Source organism: Centroberyx gerrardi, chromosome 4 (assembly GCF_048128805.1).
Source record: "Centroberyx gerrardi isolate f3 chromosome 4, fCenGer3.hap1.cur.20231027, whole genome shotgun sequence".
Taxonomy (NCBI): domain Eukaryota; kingdom Metazoa; phylum Chordata; class Actinopteri; order Beryciformes; family Berycidae; genus Centroberyx; species Centroberyx gerrardi.
Genome location: NC_136000.1, coordinates 30,997,517 through 31,022,017, shown reverse-complemented (window position 1 = coordinate 31,022,017; position 24,501 = coordinate 30,997,517). Strand labels below are relative to the sequence as shown.

The following is a 24,501-nucleotide window of genomic DNA, read 5'->3' as shown; positions in this document are numbered from 1 at the left end:
ATAGCCGGATTTCCCCATGTAGCACAGGAAAACAACATTTCATCTGTCCAATGCCCCTTTCCACAACACTGCGAGTTTTCTTGTGGGCTCTAAAACATATAACGTCTGGAGTGTGACTGTGAATACATATTGAAAGGTTCAATACAGCCAATTTTTTCTATAGGCCTATGTAACATCTTTTTTAAAAGACTTTTTATCCTACGTGGTTATTCACAATTAAGGTGTTTGTGTGACCAATATAACTATAATTTAAAAAGGAAAGCAAACATTTTGTGAGCTTACCTGTTGTAATTTAACTGAGGTCCAGGTTGTGGGTGGATGTAAGGCGTGAGGAGCCATGTCCTGCAGGGATAGCCACTGTCCCCCACCAAGTGACATCCAGCTGGGACATGATGCCTCTCAAACAGCAGCCTCAGGCCACTCTCCTGTAGGATCCGGGAGTCATGTGTTACGCCTGGCCACTTGGCGACAATGTCAAGAATATTGTAGTTGGCATCAAAAACCACCTGTGTGTTGATGCTATGACATGTTTTTTCTGTTGACAAATGCGTGTTCATCTTGTGATGGTGCAATAATTCGGACATGTGTCCCATCTATAGCACCAACTACACCGGGTAGTCCAGCTATGGCCATAAAGTCGGCTTTGTGTCTTTGTAGTTGGCGAACATCAAGAGGAAACCGTATGAATTGTCGGACGATGTGGGGTCTGGAGAGGGCATTTATTGTTAGATGTAATATTCTACTGACAGATGACTGAGATATACCTAGTTCGTCTGCGCCGCATAGCTGCATTTTCCCTGTGGCCAAGTAGCGTAGAGTTGTCACAACCTTGATCTCCGGTGTTATTGGGTTGTTTCTGTTTGTTGGTGAAGTGACTGCATCCCTGACTAGCTCTACTATGATCATAATACCCTCGCGATTAAGGCGATACCTTTTTAAAAGCTCAGTATCATTAAATGTTTCTAAAATGTTGACCCGATTACGAGGCGGATTGCCGGCAGCAGCCATTTTAGGATTGTTTGTGATTTGGTCTTAGTGACTTAGGAGTCCTCTTGACTACCCCTAACTTTTCACAGATTTAGGAGCTGGTTTTAGCGCTAAAACGCCTTGTGACATACTCTTAGACCAAAAATTTAGGAGTCCTAAAATTAGGACTGACACGCCCATTATTTTTAGGAGTTTCTCCTAAATCAGCAAGTTGGGAGCTACTTTTAGCCTTAAGATGTTTTGTGAATACGGCCCCTGGTTTCTTCCTCACTCTAGAAGGGTATCACACAGGCTCATGGTTGGTCTCACCTGTCTGTGCTTGGTTGTTCACCTCAGGCATAGTTACTGGACCTTGGCCCTGAGTATGTCCGGGACTCACATCAGTATTTTGCCTGGTCTTGCTAGCCCTATTCTGCACCTCAAAGTCATCGTCATCAGGCGTCACGTCAGTCTGTGTCTGCCGCTCTACAGTTGTTTTGGTCACAAACTTCACCAGTCTGTGCTTCTGCACTTTCCCATTGTCAGGATAGTAGATCATGTAGGCTGGGCTATTCTTGTCGTACCCGACAAAGATTCCCTCCTCACACCTTGAGTCCAGTTTTCTCTTGTCCTGTTTATAGGCATAACACACTGACCCAAACTTTTGCATCCTGGAAAGGTTAGGCCGTCTTCCTGTCAGCATTAAGTAAGGTGTCTGTTTTGTGCGCTTGTTAAAGCATCTGTTCCTCACTACAGCTGCTGTCTGCACTGCATAGGTCCATAACTCTTTTGGTAACTCGCTCTCTATTAGCATACACCTAGCCATGTCAAACAGGGTGCGCCAATTTCGCTCAGCAGTACCATTTTGGTGTGGTGAGTATGGCGCTGAGGTCTCATGTCTAATTCCATTTCTGCTGAGTAGTGCCTGGTAATTCTTTCCCATGAATTCTGTACCATTGTCAGACCTGATACATTTAATCTTCCCGTATGGGGCTGTGTCAGCAAGTGACACAGTGCAAACTCTGTTGTTTGCACTGTGTCACTGTGTATTTTAGAAAATACATGAACACTGCACTGGAATAATCATCAGTGAATGATAGCGCAAACCTATACCCGTCTCTGGACTCTGGGTCTATTGGTCCCGCTAGATCTGTGTGTACCAACTCTAGAGCTGCTTTGGCTCTTACATCAGGGTCCCTGTTCCTAGTTTGGATAAACTTTCCCTGAGTGCACACTTCGCAATGTAGGGCAGGCTTGTCTGTTTTACCCTTGATTTTCATACCATCAACAACACTCTGTAATTTCTGAATATCATCATAGTTACAGTGTCCTAGGATCTCATGCCATGTTTGCATATCATAACACCCCTTACGTTGGTCATCACATTCATCATTTACTGTGTGTAAGTAGTATAGTCTGTTATACTCATGAATGTGGAATTTGGTACCGTCACTATGTTGTAGAACGTCTTCCCCTTGCTTGAAGATTACGGTCGCTCCGCTGGCAGTAGCTGCTTTTACAGAAAAGATGTTCTGCAGGTATGAGGGGATGTACAACGCCTTTCTCAGCATCGTGTTGTGGCGTCGTCCTCTGCTGTTGCACCAACTCCACGCAGTGTGTCTCGGCCTGGAACATGTCGGCCAGGAACGTGTCGTTCCAGGCCGAGAACTTTGCGGAAACTTTGCTATATCTGTGATGATATGCGAAGTTGCCCCCCGCGTCGACCATCAGACCTCTCTTCTGGACACCACGCCCTGGCTGGATCTCCGCGTCCCCGTCGCTCGTCTGGAATGCATACTCCTTGTTGCTCGTCTCCTCGGAAACTTTTCACGCCTCGTCTCGCCGCTGTTTCCGTCTGCAGGTTGCGTCCCGATTTGTGGTGCTTTTACAGTGACTACACCACTGCTTGCCATGACTGCTTGACATGCTCTGGCTTTATGTCCTTTCAAGCTACATCTGAAGCACACTATGTCCGCACTCTCTGCTCCCCGGTCACTCGCACTTGCCGTGGTGGGTCTCGCACTTGGCTGCACTTGTGCCTTCATGACGTTGTCGTCGGATGCTGCTGCGCGCATTTTCTCAGTGTACTCGTAGCTCCGTAGTTTAGTTTTGAATTCGGCAAAAGGCATTGCCACCTCACTTTGTGTGACATATATAGCGAACGGTTTGAATGATTCTGGCAGTCCCTTCAAAATCATTGCTACTAACAGCCCGTCACTCAATGTCTCACCAGCGTTTCTCAATGCTGTGATGGCTGTCTCTGCGCATATAACATATTCAGTCACACTCTCACTGCTCGACTTTTGAAGTGAAGTCAGTTCTGTATACAGGCTTATTATATGTGGCTTTCCTTTACCTGCATAATAGTCTCTCAAAATCTTTAGCGCTTTCCGCCCATTGTCTGCTGCTTCTCGCATTACCAGCGACAAACTGTTATCATCCAGGAACTGGATTAGCTCTGCAGCCTCGGCATTTTTCACCCCGTCTTCTGCTGGTTCATCTTCATCGTCGGTCGGCTCATTTAAAATAGTGTCCTTTAGCCCTTGCAACCGAAGATGGCCCAAAAATTTTGTCTCCCACAGTTCATAGTTCTTTTCATCTCTGTCAAAAACTAGCCGAGACCAACAGCTACTCGACTCGGCAACCCGTCTACTCGTGGTACTAGCATAGCATGCTAACTCTCACCGGACACGCGGTACGTTGCGACGTTTCTCTCGGTGGCAAATCGTTGGATAACTGTCTCTGGGTAACTCTGGGCCCATAACCTGTTAGCAGAGGATGGTTGTGCAGTGATTCTGGCGTGCATACCCAGTGCTAGTAATAAATAATTGTGGAGGAATAAAAACACAGTGGGGCATCAGTTCTGCTCAACTGGAACTTACGGAGCCCCTCTGGGGTCACATGGTAGAAAAAAAAACTTGATGTGTAAATCCGTGCGAATGGATAAACCGTGCGAATGGATTTGTAAACTGTGCAAACGGAACTAAATCTGTTCGCACAGTTTACAAATCCGTTTGCACTCCAAATTATCATTCTGCACTTCAGCTTTTGTCAGAGACTGTCGAAATAATGGCTAGTGCAATGCGACGTACCAGTTCCTTTCAAGTTTCATCCCCCCCTCAGAGCAGGACCATCCAGGTACTTAAACTGCTCAGTAATTTATCGCCCTAACTTAGCGCCTGGAGCAACCCAGCCGGGAACAGGCCGGTTGTAATAAACTGTTAACAGCCGCGGGTCGCGGCGGCAAGTTAGCTTAATGCTAAGTTTGTACAACAGGGAAAACATATTGTTTGACTGCAAAAATGACACACAATTAGATGTGAGACACTCGCTGAGAAATGCGTATTGATTCAACAACATGACCAAATTTCAAAATGTGGGTTTGGTTAAAAAATAAAAATAGAAACATGACAAAACATGGTACAGCAACATAAGGCGAGTCAAAGTTAGCCAAGATAACTTTAGCTCACCTAACGTTAGCTAGCTTACATAACTCGGATGATGATGATATTTTACCAGCCAAACGGTTGATCAATTTTTTTTTTAATTCAATTACCACTGCAAGCTAACGTTAGCTTAGGTTTGATGTTAGCTAGCTACTTGCTACTGTTTAGCTAGCGTAATCCTACTACAGAATGAGGAACACTGTCCGTTCGTCCATCTGTCCGCATCCATTTTGCTCCTCAACGGGTTGGCCAATCAATCTCAAACTGCACATGGGCATTGAGCATTGGCATAGGCAGGGACTGACGGAGCTGATTTTTCCATTTTCCTAAATTTACGCTCTTTATGCGCCTTTTTGGCAAGTCTGCGCGGAGTTGTGGTTATCTGCGCGATTTCTTAAAACAGTGAAAATGTGCAGTTTTCAATTAGAGTTGGCTGTGAATTGGATGCTGGCTAGCTAGCGTTATGTGTTGCCAGTTTAGGTTAATCAAGTTTGTTTATTTATAAGCCCTTTATTACAAGCATAAGGACATAAGTAAATTGATATGTGAAAACACGCAGTCATTTATTTTATTGTTATGAACATCAGCAAATGGGTGGATTTTGGTGTTAGATTATGTAATTGTGCCTCTTTACAATTCAAATAGAGGCTTGATCTTAGTTCAAGTGTTTTACATAGGGAAATTAGTAAAGCATGTCCAGGCAAATCCCACGAAAAAATAATCTTAACTGTGGGCATGTTAAAAAAAAACATAATAATAATAATACATTTTATTTGTATAGCGCATCTCAGTGGGTATCTCATTAGGGCACCCATCATTAGACCCAAAGAATTCTCTTAGTCCTAGTTTACAAAAATATTTCAAAGTCAATATATGTTTCAAAAGCATTATAATGTGTGGCTGAAATAAAATTAAGACAGACAGAATTTGCTTATTGTGCAGCTAATCACAAAGAGTGATGTGGATTTAGGTACATGTAGATTTATACAAGTCTCTCAACTATAGAGCTGTTTAAGCTTTCTCTGGAAGCCTTTGCCGATTCAGTCCCACTGTCAAACAAATTCTTCTACCATTTCTGAAATAGCCCAGCGTCTTACTCAATGTAGGCTACATATACTTATTCATGTGTTTGACAATGATCCAACAATTAATTCTTACTGAATATTTGGGCTTGCTGAGAGAGAAAGGTACAGGGGTCGAGTGACCAAAAATTCATGTTTTTATAGCTAATTAAATAGATTTCCATTTTTCTTCTACAAGACAGTGTTACACCTTTCTCTCTCAGCATGCTATTTTGGATTTAAGGTTGCATCGCTCCTTTTTGTTGCTTGAGCATGGATTTCTTTTTCAACTGCTGAATATTTGAGCTTAGATATGATATTTTCACATCTTTAATTTTTCCTGAATCACTAATGGAATTTCCTATTTTTACTTTTTATTTCATGTTTTTAAGAAAGGCATGTAGTCAGTTAAATAAAAGTAATTCATGACTCATTGTGTTTTCCATTTAGATGGGCTGTTAACAGTCATCGGGGTACTGATGCATGTGACCAACCTGAGGAACCGTCCTCTGACTAGGGACAACATCCTTGCCATCGGTCAGGTGGTCCCCACCCTCTTCCGCCTCCTCGCCGGACAGTCCAGTGACTATTCTTGGATTTACCATGAGGGGGCCTTCGAAGCGGACCTGCTGACTTCCCCCTTCGTCTATCCATCCCAGGACCACATGGAGAACACACCTCTACGTAGGGATGGGACGATATGCTTATTACACGATACAAGTCGATGCTCTCTCGATGCCATTCCCGCATAAGTTTCACAAAACAGTAGACTCTAAAATTCTAAAATGCTGGTGCATTCAGAAGTTATGAGACTGATGGCTGTCTATAGGAGACTTTTTAAATGACTATATTCAGATTAACACCATATTCAGATACACCACTGCCACCTATTTAGCTAACGTTACAGTCAATCAAACAACAGATGGCTACATATTCCTTCACTCTTCTTGCCATGCTAGGTAGCAAACTTTACACTATAGTAATTTAACTTTCAAAGATGGATAATGAGAAAATGACAATTATATTTCTGTCTGTTTTCAAGTTAAATTCACTTGAACACATTAATTCTTCTTTCCCAACATTTTCACAACACAACCTGCCAGCTCTGCGGCTCAGATTGAATTGAATTGAGATTGTTTCTGTCATTTGATTGTGCGTTTGTTTAAAGTGGCCTGGCTTCCCAGTTGGGTGGACTTTTCCGTTTTTAAAGAGTAACTAAACCCCAAACCCAAATCTGTGGTGTAGCCTGACATCTAATGGTGAAAAGTAGGGTAGATGGAGGGGTAGGGTAGTAGATGTCAGGCTTCACTACAGATTTGGGTTTGGGGCTTAGTTACTCTGTGATTTGCCTGAAGGGCCAAACACTGCAGAGCCGGCAAACTTTGGTGTAATTGTTGACAGGGATTAGTGGGCTGGTGATCGACATTACTGGGCCCACCAACTAATTTCTATGGTAGGGGAAACACTGCAACCACAAAACGATGTAATAGGATAAAAGTTATTTCTGAACCACAAATCAAGTGCAACAAAGTGCAAATAATAATGAATAGCCTAATAATTTTGATAGAGAGCTTGTGAAACCGTCTCATTTGTGATTACTACAGCAGAGTAAGATATAGCTGATATTGCGATTAATTTTTCTGCCCCACGATACGTATTGTCACATTTTTGTATTGCGATATATTGAATTTCTATATATTGTCCCATCCCTAGGTCCTGTGATGGAAGCACCGGCAGCTCATGTCCACAACAGCCTCCAGGTCTTCAGCTCACTCCCTTGTGACTCCAAGCCACCCTGACAGGGTCGAGCCAGCAGCCCTGAAGGCAGACCCCAGGAACCACGTCTGCCCTATGGAGGTGATTGATTGAATTTATTATGGGCAAAAAAATAGTCAAATATGTTAAAAGACTTACATTGAACCCAGAGGATGGTACATGAAAGTGTTACACAAAACTCTTATTTCCAATGTGGTCTTATTTCCAAGGTGGAGGGCAGCCGTTTCATCAGGGTCATCTCCCCAGTCTGCTGCCCTGTGAGAGGGGAGCTGAAGGGTCGGTGGAGGCTGACTGACTACAGTCCAGAGGGTCACATGTTGCTGTCCGTCTTCTGTACCTTCCCCAGGTTTGATTGTTTGTTGATACAATTTGGTTTCTGATCTGCTGAGTGGGCTGTCTCAAGCCAGCAGAGTCAGCCGTCCCTTTAGCTGTCCCTTCTGTACCTTCCCCAGGCCCAGAGACGTGCCGATGCGTCAGAGTCGGAGGAAGAGGAAGGCTAGCAGCGATGACAGCAGCAGCAGCCCCCCTCCTCCCAAGAGACACCTGAGACTCTGACTGTAGGTACTGTAAATAGTATAGTTTTAGACATAAATAGGTTTTTAGAGATTTGGTAGCCGGCGTGATACACTGTCCTCAGATCTCGGTATGATTGTTTATTGATGACTGTGGTTTCTGATCTGCTGAGCAGGCTGTCTCAAGCCAGCAGAGTCAGCCGTCCCTTTAGCCTATAACTGTTGATACAATTCGGTTTCTAATCTACTGAGTGTGCTGTTCCATGCCAGCACTGCCAGCCGTCCTATTAGCTCAGAGCAGCAGCTGCAGCCTCCTACGATTTTAGACGTAAATACGTTTTTAGAATTATATGGTAGCTGGAGTGAGTTGTGATACACTGTTCTCAGGTCTTGGTGTAATTGTTTGTTGATATAATTCGGTTTCTGATCTGCTGAGCAAGCTGTCTGAAGGTAGCACAGTTAGGCGTTCTTGTAGTCTGTAAGTATTGATATAATTTGATTTCTGACCTGTTATATACTATATAGGCTACTGTATTAACTGCAAATTATAAGTAAGTAGGTAAGTCAGTAAGTAAGTTTTACTTCATAGCACTTTTGAAAACAAGAAGTTACAAAGTGCTTCATGAAGAAAAGCACCCAGTACCACCAGGCTTCACTCTCTGCTCCACCAGCGAGTAACACCAGGCTCCACTCTCCTCTCCTCTCTATCAGCCAATACCACCAGGCTTCACTCTCCTCCCCACCAGCCAGTAACACCAGGCTTCACTCTCCTCTCTATCAGCCAATAACACCAGGCTTCACTCTCCTCTCCATCAGCCGGTAACACCAGGCTTCACTCTCCTCTCTATCAGCCAATAACACCAGGCTTCACTCTCCTCTCCATCAGCCAATAACACCAGGCTTCACTCTCCTCTCCATCAGCCAATACCACCAGGCTTCACTCTCCTCTCCATCAGCCAATAACACCAGGCTTCACTCTCCTCTCTATCAGCCAATACCACCAGGCTTCACTCTCCTCTCCATCAGCCAATAACACCAGGCTTCACTCTCCTCTCCATCAGCCAGTAACACCAGGCTTCACTCTCCTCTCCATCAGCCAATAACACCAGGCTTCACTCTCCTCTCTATCAGCCAGTAACACCAGGCTTCACTCTCCTCTCTATCAGCCAATACCACCAGGCTTCACTCTCCTCTCTATCAGCCAATAACACCAGGCTTCACTCTCCTCTCCATCAGCCAATAACACCAGGCTTCACTCTCCTCTCCATTAGCCAATAACACCAGGCTTCACTCTCTTCTCCATCAGCCAATAACACCAGGCTTCACTCTCCTCTCCATTAGCCAATACCACCAGGCTTCACTCTCCTCTCTATCAGCCAATAACACCAGGCTTCACTCTCCTCTCCATCAGCCAGTAACACCAGGCTTCACTCTCCTCTCTATCAGCCAATACCACCAGGCTTCACTCTCCTCTCTATCAGCCAATAACACCAGGCTTCACTCTCCTCTCCATCAGCCAATAACACCAGGCTTCACTCTCCTCTCCATTAGCCAATAACACCAGGCTTCACTCTCCTCTCCATCAGCCAATAACACCAGGCTTCACTCTCCTCTCCATTAGCCAATAACACCAGGCTTCACTCTCCTCTCCATCAGTTTGAAAAAATAAAGAAAAATGACCTTGATTTTGATTGAAGGAGGAAGCATATAATCTTTTTTTGGGGGGGAAAGACGTGTTCTTAAGGCCCTGACACACCAAACCGACTTCAAAGAACCAGCGGCGACGAAGGCCGACTGTTGCGTCGCCTCACATCGCCTGCGTCTGGTCCAAAAAGTTGCACTTGAACACACCGCAAAGACTACACCCGACGGCCAACTAGCACGTACGTTCTGCGCCTGCGTGAGGGGAAATAACTCTCCATACCTTATGTTTGATAAGAAGTTGCAAATGGCACTGGCGTTGTCAGCCCTTGGTCTTTTGGTTGTGGAAGAAGAAAGGAAGAGGTGGAGGCGAAAAATAAGGAGAAACCGCACTAAATGGGTGAAATCATGAATAACGTTACTCCAGCGACAGGCTCAAGGGGCTTTCCCGAACCTGTGTCGAGAGCTGGAGATAAATGAAACCTCCGATTTTAAAAATTTCGCTCGGCTCTTTCCTGTTCAGTTCCACATGTTGAAGGAATTTATCAGTCCAATCATCCAGAGGCAAAACACGAACTACCAATCAGAGTGATCTCTGTCACCGATGGGCTCCGACGCCGATTCAACATGCTCAATCGGCCGAAAAGACGCCGACAGGGTCCGACTAGTGCCGACGGTACGGGACACACTGCAAAAACTAGGGACACCGACGCTTACCGACGGCCCGACATTGGCCGACGGCCGACCGTCGGCCTGGTGTGTCAGGACCTTTAGCCTTTATTTAACAGCACCTTTAGAAGTCAATAGTACCTTCTTAAAGCAGTTAACAGATGTTTTTCAAGTATGTTACATTGGATGTTCTAAAATTACAGCCATTGGAATTTATGCAGAGTATTTAAGTCTAATGAAGTCTAATGAAAATGGTGAGAATCTCTCATATTTTGAAGTAATATCACTGTTATTTATATTTCAAATGAAATTAATTTTAATTTTGTAAATTTTACTATACTTGAGAATGCAAGCATGTATAGCATGTATAGCATTTATACATATATACATAAAGTATACTGTATGTATATATGTATAAATACTGTATGTAGACATATGTATAAATACTGTATGTAGACATACAGTATATTCTAAGTTATATTACTATAAGTATGTGTGTATATTATATATGTGTATATATATGTATATATATAAATATATATACATATATAATATACACGTTATTTTCTCTCAGATTGTAATAGTTGGTCAGTTTGTCCGCAGGCTTATTACAATAAGCCTACAAAATGCACCTTTTTCCTCATTGGGATTGCTCATACTTGATAGTTGACATACCTCGCCGACTGGTAATTAATGAGCGACTGACGATCGTCAGTCGGTCATTAAACCGACCGTCGGAGCACGTAATTACAACGTTGTATGCAGGTAATCTGAGGCGGGGGAGCGGAGGTAATAATGTTACCACCACAGAACGTAACGACAACATCTTCAGATGGTCATTGATTTTACGATTACGTCGCTGCTTCGTCGCGTGTGCTCAAGCGTTCACACTATAACAATATCGCCGCCGAAAATTCCGAGAAAAAATGGAGCATGATTACTTTACCGACGTGCTTTTATTTTATTCGCTCACTAAAGTGAATAACGACATAGCTGAAGCATTTGGGTTCATGGATTGCCACAAAAGAGAGAGGAGCTGGCAGATAATAATGTTCTTTTACGGCGCTTTCATGACATTATTGTGCTTTGTTTATATGAGAGCTAATGGCCACCAAGTGAAGCTATTTATTTCTTTACCAGTAGGTGACTCTGAACACCACATCTACTGTGGATCAAAGAGTCAAGTCTCCTGTAGCCCATGTTGAGAGAAACACCTGTAACTTCACCGTGGCTGAACGGTTTCAACAGGCTACTGGAGGGAAGGGACACATGTTGTTACCTCAGGTCATACTAAAAACATAGGATGATCGCGCATTTAAGTCATTGGCCAAGACATGATGCTATTTTGTTAATTAGCTAGCAAAAGTTAGCGATTTAACTAGCTTCCAGGTCAGTAAACTGCCTTACCGCTAATTACAAGAGCTCTTTTGACCCCAACCAGTATGTCACGTTTCTTTTCAACATTTTTAGAGGAGGTGGTGTAGCGCCGGTGTGTTTTTATAGTTATAGTTGTAGTGTGAACGCAGACATTCCATTTACTACTTATAACGATTGAAATCTTTTTATAGTTATAGTTATCGTTCTAGATGTGAATGGGCGTTTACTGTGAGATAAAGCCTCTTAAACACAGACTTTTTTAATAGCCTTTTTTATTTTACCAACACATTAGGCTATAATAGCGAATGGAAAATAATCACACAGTAATAAGTGCTTAAGATTGGCTATGGTTATCCATTGTTTATTTTCCAATGCTTTAGTTTAACTGTTAATGCTGACCTGGTCATGCTGAGTGAAGGCATGGCTTTCTTTTTATCATAACCTTTTCCACTTCAACATGGAGTATGATGAGTATCTAGTAGGCTTAAATCAAAATGAACAAAATGAACATTAAATTAACATGGAAAGTGAGCATGACCGCATATTGTCTACATGCATGCCGCTATTAAAATACAACAAGCGAAAATAAAATTGTTTCATTGTGTGCATAACTAGAACGTTCAAGAACCCGTGGGTGTATGCATTTGCTGATGCTACTTTCAGGTGTCAGTGGGCTGTAGTAGGCAACGTGTGCTGCTTCAATCCTCTCTCTCTTCCTCCCGCTTGCCTCTCTGTCTCTCTCGCTTGCTCGCTCTCCCATTTTCTGCTACTGGACTGCATTTTTTTTTTCCATGACAATTTTGCGGAAGCTTAGCTTCCCCTAGCCTCTTAATAGCGCCGCCGATGTCAAGGGCCCCTGGAACCCCCTCAAGGACTCCTTAAACACATTCAAGGACCACTAGAACCCCCTCAAGGAACCCCTTAAACCCCTCAATGACCCCTGGAACCCCCTCAAGGACCCCTGGAACCCCTTCAAGGAACCCTGGAGCCTCCTCTGGGAACCCTGGAACCCTTTCAAGGACCCCTGAAACCCCTTCAAGGACCTCTGGAACCCCCTCAAGGACTACTGGAACCCCTTCAATGACCCCTGAAACCCCTCAACGACCAATGAAACCCCTTCAAGGACCCCTGAAACCCCTCCAAGGACCTCTGGAACCCCTTCAAGGACCCCTGGAACCCCTTCAAGGAACCCTGGAACCTCCTCAGGGAACCCTGGAACCCTTTCAAGGACCCCTGAAACCCCTTCAAGGACCTCTGGAACCCCCTCAAGGACTACTGGAACCCCTTCAATGACCCCTGAAACCCCTCAACGACCGATGAAACCCCTTCAAGGACCCCTGAAACCCCTCCAAGGACCCCTGAAACCCCCTCAAGGACCTCTGGAACTCCTTCAAGGACCCCCGGAACCCCTTCAAGGACCTCTGGAACCCTCTCAAGGACCCATTTTGAGATCCACTGGGTAAGGGGAATGGCACAGAACGATGTTACAGATTGACTCCACATGGTGGTGCTATGATGCTTTATTGATGTGATGATCTGTCCAGTTTATCTTAGGGCATTTCCATTCTAAAATTGATTTCAGCTGGTAAAACAGTAGAAGTTGCTATAGTACACTGGTGAATTTTGGACTCCAGTGGATGAAAAAGCTAGTTCCCTTAACCTTGGCATTCACTCACCATCTAAACCACAAAGCGAACACAGGCAGACAAACAATTCCTTAAAATAGAACCTTTATTATATAAAAATGCTTTTGATACAAAAACGGTCGCAAGTGTAAATTACACAAAGCATTTTCAGACAAAGACAACGAAGACGGGGTTTGTTTTAAGGAGGGTAGGTTTACTGGCACAGTGGTATGAGAGGCTGGGGCTTGGAGCCGTATATCTAAAAGAGTTCCCGCTGCTTCCCGATGGAACGTTCCGTAAGCTAACGTTACCTGGCAACGAATAGCCTACAGTTCCAGCCAGGGAGCAGACGTTTGGGCTAATATTGCCTGGCAGTAAATTAGTTTCCAGGCAGCAGCAACCAGGTTACTGGAGGTTCAACAAGTTCAACTCTTTTACATATAGGGATCCAGGCTGGGTCGGAGTCAACCGATCCACAGGAGTAGGATGAAGTCGCCCCGTAATGCAGACCTGGGGTCAGTTTTCCCAGGGCGACAGATTCCAAACCCTAGACGGTCTTAACTTAACCCTGCTTCTCTTTACTCGACATTTCCCTCCGTGTTTTCTCGTCGGCGTGCAAAGGCATCTGGAACATGTGACACTGTGTTTCTCTAGTGAAACCACTACATGAGAAGGATGATGCAGTTCATGTCTCATTTCACCACCGTTTTTGTATTGAGTAAGGCTTGAGTACAGTACAGATCACAGTCCCGTACAGTACATACAGCTCTAGTTTTGGATTGTAGTGATGCTTGAGTGAGCAGCATACCAGGGAAATATTTTGAGGTGATGTAGATGAGCAACAATGCCCTCAACAGGGACGAGGTCAGTCAACGGGACAAATTTAATGTCGCTAAAATAGTGGTCGATAAGGTACAAAAATATGCTGCAAAAGTGCACAAAATTGCTTCACCAAATTGAACATTCTTCTGTCAAAAACCACAAAATGATTTCTTGGGATAAAACATTAATTGGCTACAATGCAATTCATGTTGCTTTTTGTTTTTACGAGTACCATTCACTCAGTGTCCAGAGTCCTAATAACAGTGTGGATAGTAAGTGCTTGATTGACGTTAAAAGCAGGGTAAAGTCACAAGTTGCTCTGAAATACTGGAACCATATAAGATTTGATTTAGCAAATACACTGTAGTTGAGCATTTGCAGAATATTTTGTTTCTGGGCGAGGTCTTGCATTTAACTGAATGTCATGAGAAACTCCAAAGACTCCTTCAAACCAATCATGAGGATTCACATAGACACACATACATAATGATCTACACAAAACAGAAATACAAATTACAAAAGTTGCTATAAGAATAATTTGTTCGTTATTAACAGTAAAATAGCTTCATGATCTATTGTCAACATGAGAATGGTAATTTTGGGATTTCTGTATAATTATAATTCATAGTAAATGATAAGAGTATGTACACAATAGCAGCAAACATACTTTTGGTAAACGGGACAATGGAACAACACAAAAGGTGATGGAAGGTAGGAAGAGGTTCAGGGTCACAACGAAAATCACTAACTTCTCAGGACTCAATTATTTACTTAATTACACATATGTACAATACGTTTTCACTTAAATTCATTTGGTATTTTTTTTGTCATTCTAGTGATTTAATTGGCAGATTTGTCTTTGTCTCTTTGTGGTTGGTTGAGCTTGACGATGCAAAAACATAGTGGATTATAAATGCTAGTTCAAATTGAAAAGTAATTCCTAATTTGAAATGTAGGGGGACACACATACAAAAAAAAAAAAGTGATGCAAATTCACAATGTACAAAAGATTTCACACTTTGATCTTGGCCCTATCCCATTCATCCGTCCATCCTCGCATTCATCCATACTTTTATTCAATCGTCGTCAACGCATTCATCCAATTTCCCACACGTGCATTCAACCGGCCAAACATTCACATATTCATCCACTCATGAACACAGCCGTCCATCTATCTATCCATCTATTCATTCACTCATGCGTCCATCCCCTCGTCTTCCCTCAGTCCTACGCCAGCGGTACATCAGCGAACACGAATAAAATAGTAAAATAATTCCTCTCTGGTTCATTTTTGTTCATATTATTTTAACACTATGTACAGTCCTGCCACTGGTCTGCCTACAAGGACGCTGTGAGGAGGGGAGGGACGAAGCTGTGGGAAGATGAGGCGGCGCTCAGTCTTACTAGTGGAACTGGAACTGGGACATTTGTTACCGTTTCAGCTCCGAGTTGCCAGTCATTCCACTTAAAACATTAACATCGACCCTCATGTTATCCGTTTTGGAGAAGGCAGGAAGCAGCGTAGGGGATTACGCTTCAGGGATTTGAACTTCGGCGATGGAAACCTTGGAGATTAGAGACAATTGTGGTCAAAAAGTTGCCAGGTTGAATACCTGCCGAGGTTCCGGTTCCTGTTCCTGTTCCAGGTGGAGCTGCTCGGTGGTCAGTCGTAGAAGACTGTGGGTGTCCTGGGCAGCTTCCAGATGTGAATGTGTGCAACTGTGTGAATGTGAAGCGAGGCGGGGCTCAAACCGTCAACCTCCCCGCGGGTGAATTCGTGTTGAAGAGCAGGACATGTGGAGGCCAGACATCGCAGCGGACTGCCGATGGGACGACTGTCACCCTGAAACCTCCAGCACCGCGCTTCTGGACGACTGGAATGCTGAAACGACCGAGATGCTACGCAACCGCCTTAGTGACCTTTAAGCAAGGCACTTGAACCCTACCGGCTGAAATGAAATGTGAGTCAGTCGGGGTCGGAAGTCGGCAAATCAGTTCTTTCTTATTGCTCTTGGGGCGGCGTCCCTTCCTCCCTCGGCTCCGTCGGAGGGTCACGAGGAATCGGTGCAGGGCGAGGGCGGAGGCGGGCAGAGGTGGAAGTAGGAGCGCTCGGTGGACGGGGAGGGGGGGCAGCTCTCCTCGGCCGAGAGGTACTGGGAGCGCGGCGTGGGGGGTGGCGGGTAGGGGTCCGAGTCCGAGTTCAGGTCCATGTAGTACTTGTTGTGCTTGGCGTGGGCGCCGTGGCCGGCGGCCTTCCAGCGGCCCGCCGACGGGGCGAGGCCGGCCGGCGGGTGGGGGGTGTAGTCGCTGTCACACACGTCGGTGCTGCAGGGCGTGGTGGGGGGGGCGGCACCGCGGACCGGGTGGTACGGCCTGGGGGAGGGGAAGAGGACAGTGTTGGCTCAGATAATCCAGACAAGGTTTCTTTTTTTATCATACTTTAGCATCATTTTAACACATAGGTTGAGATGCATAGGTGTTTTTGTAAAGCTGCACTTGGCAAAATCGGCCTGGATCACAAAGTGTGGCTGCAGTAGAGAAAAGAGAGTCTGGGAGCCCTGATGGTGCAGAACCCATCTATGATCCATATATCTATAATCTAATATACATATAATCTAGACTTTGAACAGCCAATAGGAGCCTCTGATCTGGCTCACATGGGGTTAAAAAGTTTGTGGTAGCTTGGTGCCTTAAAAGTGATCAGTAAAATATTAACGCCAACTCTGAAACTAACAGGTAACCAGTGGAAAGATGATGTAATCTGGTTTTATGATGGCATTTCTGTAGAGAGAGACAATGTCATTTTTTGTGTGTTACCAGTATGAGTGTGTGTGTGTATGTGTTACCTGTATGATCTGGTAGTGGACGGACTGTTTGAGGAGTAGAAGATCTCTGCGTTGTAGAGAGAGCGGTCGGTAGCCGGGGACGGAGGGGGGTTCAGTATCTACACACCATAAGTATCAATGTGTTATTTCACTGAAGAGGCAAAACAACAAAAAAAGTTTGTGCGTGTCTGTGTGTGTGTGTGTGTGTGTACCTGAGGGTAGAAGGCTCCCTTGGTAGATGATGAGCTGCTGGATGAGGCTCCGGTGACGTGGTTCCTGTCATAGAGCGGAGCTCCACTGCTGCTGCTGCCCATCAGGCTGACTGAACTCATCATGGATTTACCACAAGAAATACCTGCACAAATCAAATGACCTGTTAACACCATTAGAAATGATCAATGTTACAGATGAGTATAGCGCCAGAGAGAAATGGTAGAAAAGTTGTCTTTCTCTGGGTGGAAGTATTCCCACTACTTTGATGAGAAATGGTAGAAATGAGAATCCAACACACGTGAAGACTGAACAGAGTTGTAGAGTACGACGTTACTGGATAAGGACTTTGTTCCTACCTTGGAAGGTTCCATGCTGGGAGCTGCTGGGGGCGATGAAGTTGAGGGGCACGTGAGGCGTGCCGCTGATGTACTCGTGGGGGAAACTCCCGCTGGGGCCCTTGTAGCGTCGGCACACCACGCGCTGGCACAGGAAGTAAGCGCCGCCGATCACGAAGACCAGCAGGATGATGGCGATGACCGGGCCGATGGTGGAGGAGCTGGGCGGGAGGTCGCTGGAAGGAGGGGGCAGGAACTCTGCTTGTGGGAAACAAAGGAGAGAAGAGAGACAGAGGTCATTGAAGGAAAATCATCAAGAAAATCTATGTGTACTAGGGATGGGACCATATATCGAAATTCAATATATCCCAATACAAAAATGTTACTGTCAGTTTTAAAGAAAAACACAATCCGGATACAAGACGGATAATAATGCCAGGTGGAAAGGAGGCCTTTGTGTTCTTCTGTATATGTGTGTTCATGTATGTGTGCTTCTATACAATATATGGGTGCTTATGTCTACATGTTTATGTATGCACAAGTGTTCGTACCACAGGCGAGCTCATCTGATCCGTCGGTACAGTCAGAGTAGTTGTCACACTGTTGTTTCTTAGTGATACACTGGTTATCACCGCAACGGAACTGGTTAGGAGGACAGATAGCTGGGAGGAGAGAGGGAGGGAGGTAGACAGAAAGATTAGTTATTAACCTCCATCTAAATATGCATTCTTCACAAATGGAGGGAATCCAATATGTGAAATGACATGTGCAATGCGCTGGTAGACAGATGATCTCAAAGACACTGAATATCGCCACAAATCAGCTATCGACACCTTCAATCTAAAACGATCAGGGTGTAACTGTGATCCTTACTGTCGCAGTCCTGCTCGTCAGAGTGGTCGGCGCAGTCCGGCTCTCCGTTGCAGCGGCGCTGGGCGTCGACGCAGCCTCCCTTGTCACACTGGAACTGGAAGGCCGAGCAGACCGGGCAGTTCTCCTCGTCGCTGCTGTCGTCGCACTCGGCGTAGCCGTCGCAGCGCCAGGCCATGGGGATGCAGTCGATCTCCCCCGTGGAGCAGGTGAACTGCTCCGTGGAGCAGGTGGGAGGCTCTGGGGGAGAGAGAGAGAGACGAGAGAGGAGGCATGTAGGAAAAGAAAGGAGTTAAAATATATGGTAAAATATATGGTAAAATACGGAGAGTGTTTGGTATGTTTGTCTACTCTACAGGTAAGAAGCCACCATTTGGAGTCCTATTCTATTCTAAACATCTAGTTGGCTGCTAAAAGAGTGGAAATGTCTGGTAAGTTAGTCTTGGCTAATATTACTTGTTTTTGTGTAGCATTAACAGTAGATGGAGGAGGTCAAACCCAAATGACAGGAGGCCCTCGGTGTGTGAATATTTTTGTTGGTATGGTGTGTTGTCTTACCTCCACAGTGCAGCAGGTCCTGGAGTAAAACCAGATGCATGGGACAGGAGCATCGCGGCGTCCCGTCGCCCTTGGCGATGCAGAGGTGAGAACAGCCGCCATTGTCGCGGGAACAAGGGTGGGATGCTGGAGAGGACAGAGGGATAGATGGAGGTGTGAAGGGATGATTAACACTGAAGAGAAGCAGCAGCGGAAAGATCGAATGTTTGACTTGGTGTTCAGTGTTTGTTTTTGTCATTGTCATTACTAGAGATGCACTGTTGCTAGTTTTACTGCCCAACAACTTAATATAGACATATAGATGTACATCTGGTACATCAACCTGGAGGCTACTTGCCAATATACAGTGCAACGATGACTCCATTTTTGGATATTGGCCAGTTGCTTCTTTCGCCACAATTCGGTCCAATCACAGACAGTCTACCTACCGAACTCCTGTGGGTCCATCTCTTCCACGGCGTGTATGGACGTCAGGTAGGAGATCCGTCCCTGGATCCGTGTTCGGCGGTCTCCGGTCAGCTTGTCCACCCTCTCTATCATCTGCTGCTGCCGGTCGATCCAGTACAGGTGGTCTCCCAGCACCGTCAGTCCCGTTGGCTGGAGAATGTTGGAGTCCTGTAGGACGATACGATTGGCTCCTGGCGGCGGGGGGGAGGAAACGATGTCGTCAGTCATCAGAACAATGACCTGGATGTCTTACCGCTCACTCCTGCTTCTCTTTAACATCATCATTTATGAAATTCATCTTTCTCCTTTGTAAAAAAAACTATTCTTTTATGTCTTTAGTAAAAAGTAAACAGTGCAACAGGCAACATTCGTTTGTCACCATCATCACCAGTAGCCGTTTATCTGTATGTGATTAATGGCAGTTTGAAGCTAACTCGGCCCATCTGACCAAACAAGGAGAAGAAAAGAACGGTGCTGCGGTTCAAATTCTTTCCAGCACCTGTCTCTGTCTTTGCTCTTTGGTCCCAGTTAAACAAATAATATCAATCTCTTTCTCTGTGGAAGTGCTTCGGTAAATGTCTGTTTTTGGTGGTGTTTTTTGACGCGGTTGCATTTAGCGGGCTATAAATAAAGCGTGTGTGTCTCGTCTTTGCTGATTCCAGTCATGCCTCTTCATCAGGTCCAGAATCCCCTATCTCCTAAAGACAGGAGCTACGTTTTCGCTGTAATAGATAGCTGACAAATGTAGAATATTCATGATCCTTGGACCAAAAGCCAAATGATTCATTGTTAAAAAAATATACATGAGCCTCGATGTCTACCACTCCTGAGAAGCTGAAGATAATAGAATATCTTCAGGTCAGTAGGGGTGTTTTTCCAGCGGTGTAGGAACAGGGTATGGGCACTAGGTGGCAGGAGCGACCACTGATACAACAGTCCATACCATCAGACAGCTTCATTTCTCCTGACATAGCTTTGAATTTGAGTAAAACAACTTTATCTGCATCTTTATTTATTTATCTTTATCACTAGTATTTCAGCTTAACTTATCTTGCAAACCGTACTTTCGTTTCATATTGACGTCCGTACATGAGAGCTATTTGGGGTTGCTCACCTGATAGGTCGCTGCTCTCGATGCGTTTGAGGTCGGCGTCCACCCAGAATAGTTTTCCCAGTTTGTTGTCTAGAGCCAGCGCTACTGGTCTGATCAGACCAGTGGTGAACAGGGACTCTCTCTCTGTCCCGTCCAGACTGGCTCCTTCTATCTTAGCTGAGCGCTCCTGCACCGTGGTGAAATACATGTACCTGCAGAGGGAGGGGACATACACACATTTAAACAAAGCAACAGCTTTGGCATTTATGTAAAATTATCTATATCAAACCACATCACTGTGTGGTAAAAATCATTTTCAACATGTATTGTGTGTTCTTTATTGAGCAGTATCTCATTAAGAAAAGGAAGTCAAAATTTAACTTCAACTAAATCTTCACACCACTGCCGTTATCCTCTTCTCGCACGCAAATGAATGTAGATGATGTCACATGATAGGAGAACAAACTTGTGGATTCTTCATCTACATTCATCTAGTTTGCATGGACTGCTACCACACAGTGATGTATAGTGAAATACCGTGTATATATATATACAGCATTTCTAATAAAACACATGTAAACAGTACATCTACAGTGTGTACTGTATACATGTAACATGCTATAAGCTATCACATTCAAATACACTGATCAGAAATTAGGTTTATGTATCATAGTGGGACGTGGAGGACACAATCTGGACTTGTTACATTCCCAATGGAAATAGATTAGTGCCAGCAGAATTTGTGTTTGAATTGCACAAATTTGACTTTGTCATGCACATATTGAACCAAAAATGAATGTTTTGATTTGCGAGGCCCAATTTTAAATTGATTGCAATGGCTCAAAATTGAACATGATTATGATTGAATTTAACTTTTATCTATAATTTCAAATTCAGAATTCAGAAGAATAATCACATTTAATTTCAAGCCATTGCATTCAATTTCTGATTCAATATGAGTGAAAAATTCAAATGTCTGCTGTTCAAATCTAAACTCTTTCTGCCACTAATCTCTCTCCGTACATTCCATATTGTATGGAACCCAACATATATATTTTGGGGATGCACTGCAGCAGCAAGGCGACCTCACCCTTTCTCCGCGTTGACCACGATGGCCCGTGGCTTGTCGGTGTCGTCCTTCAGGACCACGCCCACGCTGTGTCCGTCCATCCGCTGGACGTTGATGGTGTTGAACGCCTCGCAGGTCCAGTACACGTGGCGGCTGTAGGGGTCCAGGCTCAGGTCGTGAGGCTGGTTCTCCACCGGCTGAACGACGCTGTTCACTACCATGGCGGACTGGAGGCAAACACATAAATAGCGTCATTTGGCATCATTGACTCCATGCAAAGCTCTATCTATCTATCTATTAGATAGCCCTGGCTATTTTTATTAAGAATCAGATGTGGTCCAGTCAATGTGGTTCACCTCTGATATGATGGAGGTTCCTCCCTGATCACAGCTAGTCAATATGTTTTATTAGTATTATTTTTCTATCAGATGTCTGACCAGAGAAATCATTCCAGTGTGGTGTGGAGGATTTTACTCAACAGTCTGCAGTGAAATCTGCCTCACCCTGCCTTAAGGAACTGCCAACCCACCTATCTACCCACAATACTGACCAGATTTTGATGAAACCTGGGGGAACGCTGCACCTCACCGCTGCTTTCTGGCATTTTCAAAATTACACTGATTGGCCCAAGGGGGGCGCCACAATTCCAGATCAAAACAAGGTGATATAATTGTTACTGATTGGCCCAGAGGGGGACTGCATCAATCATGAGGGACGACGACATGTTTACTGTTGCTTTGTTTGTATGGGTTTCAATGGAGAGTTTAAGTGTCCCATGGTCTAATAGCTGATTCAGAGGCTTTTCTACCCTGACAAGAATCAACCTCTGGCTGAATGGTTGCAATTTTATTGGGCGTGATCAGTTTTAAAGATACTGAATGTGTATCAGTCTCAGTGTTACCATAGCTCCGTCGTCTCTGGCCCTGCGTATGTTCTGCCGTCCGTCCAGCCAGTAGACCAACCGGTCCAGCGGGTCGTAGCTGACGGCTCTGACGTTCTTGAAGACGTGGATGGGCAGGATGATGTCTGGACTTTGCTCCCCCAAAACCATCCTGCTGATACTGGCCTTCTGACTGAACAGCAGGAAATTAGAGGGAGCTGGAGACAGACAGACAGACAGACAGACAGAGACAAGACAGAGAGAGAGAGAGAGAGAGAGAGAGAGGGATGGGGGGATGGATGAGGAAATGGAGAGGAAGAGTTGAGTGCAGGTTGAGTGGACATAGCGTTCTCTCTTGCAAACTGAAGTGTACGTTTGTACAAGGCATATTGTGAAATACAAACACAAATAAGCGAGCCGAGACCGGTCACACACACACACACACACACACACTCACACACACACACACACAGAGTCTACAGCTGAAACTGCAATCAGCGATGGTCCCGAGGGCCAAAGAAGTATGCAATGAAGACAGAGAGAGATGGATGAAGGAAGAAAGGGCCATCAAACGTTGCCAAGAACACAAGTATGCTGGGGCCTACAGTGTGTGTATGTGTATGTGTGTGTGTGTGTGTGTGTGTGTGCGTGCGTGCCTATGTGTGTGTGTTCAGATTTCCCCATAGTTTGACCCAGACAGTGTGTCCTGGGTGTTGAGCAAGACTGAGAGACGACCGGGGTTGATCTAACAACTCTGACTCCTTCTCCCATTCCTCTGTTCATTCTCAATAAATTTCACTGATGTTAAAGTAATGGTTACTGAAGCTGTTTGGGAACAATGTGTCCCTCCCTGCATGAATGTATTTTGATTGTGTTCAGCCACTTCAACCACAGTCTTCTACTGTTGGTTAACCCCCACCCCCTATGTCCCATTGACTCTTTTTACTTACAGCTACAGTTGCGTCCGTCGGGGTTCAGGGTGTAGTGGGAGGCGCAGCGGCACTGGGCGCCAGCGGGCGTGGCCAGGCAGAGGTGGGCGCACTGTCCGTTGTTATGGGAACAGTCGTTGGCGCCGTCCTGACGGGAGGAGTGGAACACCAGGATGTCCAGCATCAGCTCCAACTGGCCCTGAGGAGATGGCAACGCACCGGTTAACCAAACCATCCACATACCAAGTCATTAGGGAAGGGACGATAGGCTTATCTCATCTGTTGAATGAACTTAAAGCGGCACCTGCAGCACCACGGTGCGGTTGAGCCCGCTGCGTTTGTCTGCGCGCTCGATGCTCCGCAGGTTAAAATCCGTCCAGTAGATGTAGTCCCGGTACTGAGTCAGGCCGAAGGGGTGGGGGAGGTCGTCCACTATTATCTCCCTCTGAAGACCTAAAGAAGCACCGGGAGGGGAATATGAGTCAAGTCATGTCAGGTGAGCCAGTAAATATGATTCCTGCATGTCAGAATAAATCATGCTAAACCAAAATGATGTGTGTGTGTATTATGTGTGGGTGTGTGTGAGCACCCATGTGAGTATACAGAACATGGATTTAGGTGTTTTCCTGTTACTGCAGTTGCCGATATGATGAATGCATTGTTGACATTCTGCTGGCGTGTGCGCGTCCGTACCTTGCATGTTGGTGCTCTCGATCATGCATGTGTCTAAGTCGGTCCAGTACAGCCGATGGTCAACGTAGTCGATGGTCAGTCCGTTGGCCCGGCCCACTTTATCCACCAAGGTCATTATGGTGCTGCCGTCCATGTAGGCCCTGGCTATACGAGGCCGACCGCCCCACTCTGTCCAGTACATATAGCTGGAGAGACGAAACAGTGAGTTAATACAGGAGATCTGATGCTGTTAACAGTAACACAGTAAAAATCTGGGTTTTCTGCTGTTTTAGTCTATGTAAAGCACTTTGCAACGTTGGTTCGAAAAGTGCTATACAAAAAAGTTCATTATTATTATTGTGTGTGTGTGTGTGTGTGATCATAAAGTTGCATCAGATGCCCCCGGGCAAGTGTGCTGACAGTTCTGGGCCATGACATCACCAGGTGAGTGACAAGTGTTTAACAATGTGGTTTTGGCACGGGCATGTGCAAGCTTCACTTACACACACACACATACATACACAAAGACACAGATCATACTGGCTGGGGGGTGATTTGGCTGGGCACGAACAGTGACACTCCCCTTGTTAACACACATGTTTAATAGCATCATCCCTCGCTCAGCTGGAGCGTACTGGGAAAGGCGGAGGAACGCTGTGTTGTACCTGCATACCGATACAATGAGACAGCCGCACTCTCACTACCTCAGAGAGTG

The 24,501-nt window shown here is 45.2% G+C and overlaps 1 protein-coding gene across 1 annotated transcript in view; it reads right to left on the bottom strand.

The window, feature by feature from the left end:
• Nucleotides 1-15,530: 15,530 nt before the first annotated feature.
• lrp5 (low density lipoprotein receptor-related protein 5) overlaps nucleotides 15,531-24,501 on the bottom strand; it is a 47,738-nt gene continuing 38,767 nt past the window's right edge. Inside the window, exons 16-29 of the mRNA XM_071915072.2 lie at nucleotides 23,808-23,992; nucleotides 23,419-23,567; nucleotides 23,136-23,313; nucleotides 22,207-22,403; nucleotides 21,327-21,532; nucleotides 20,258-20,448; nucleotides 19,125-19,334; nucleotides 18,697-18,822; nucleotides 18,142-18,378; nucleotides 17,820-17,930; nucleotides 17,290-17,526; nucleotides 16,933-17,075; nucleotides 16,742-16,839; nucleotides 15,531-16,268 (exon numbers count right to left, since the gene is read on the bottom strand). Coding sequence (XP_071771173.1) covers nucleotides 15,947-16,268; nucleotides 16,742-16,839; nucleotides 16,933-17,075; nucleotides 17,290-17,526; nucleotides 17,820-17,930; nucleotides 18,142-18,378; nucleotides 18,697-18,822; nucleotides 19,125-19,334; nucleotides 20,258-20,448; nucleotides 21,327-21,532; nucleotides 22,207-22,403; nucleotides 23,136-23,313; nucleotides 23,419-23,567; nucleotides 23,808-23,992 — 2,590 coding nt within the window. The 3' untranslated portion in view covers nucleotides 15,531-15,946. The remainder of the gene's footprint in view (nucleotides 16,269-16,741; nucleotides 16,840-16,932; nucleotides 17,076-17,289; nucleotides 17,527-17,819; nucleotides 17,931-18,141; nucleotides 18,379-18,696; nucleotides 18,823-19,124; nucleotides 19,335-20,257; nucleotides 20,449-21,326; nucleotides 21,533-22,206; nucleotides 22,404-23,135; nucleotides 23,314-23,418; nucleotides 23,568-23,807; nucleotides 23,993-24,501) is intronic.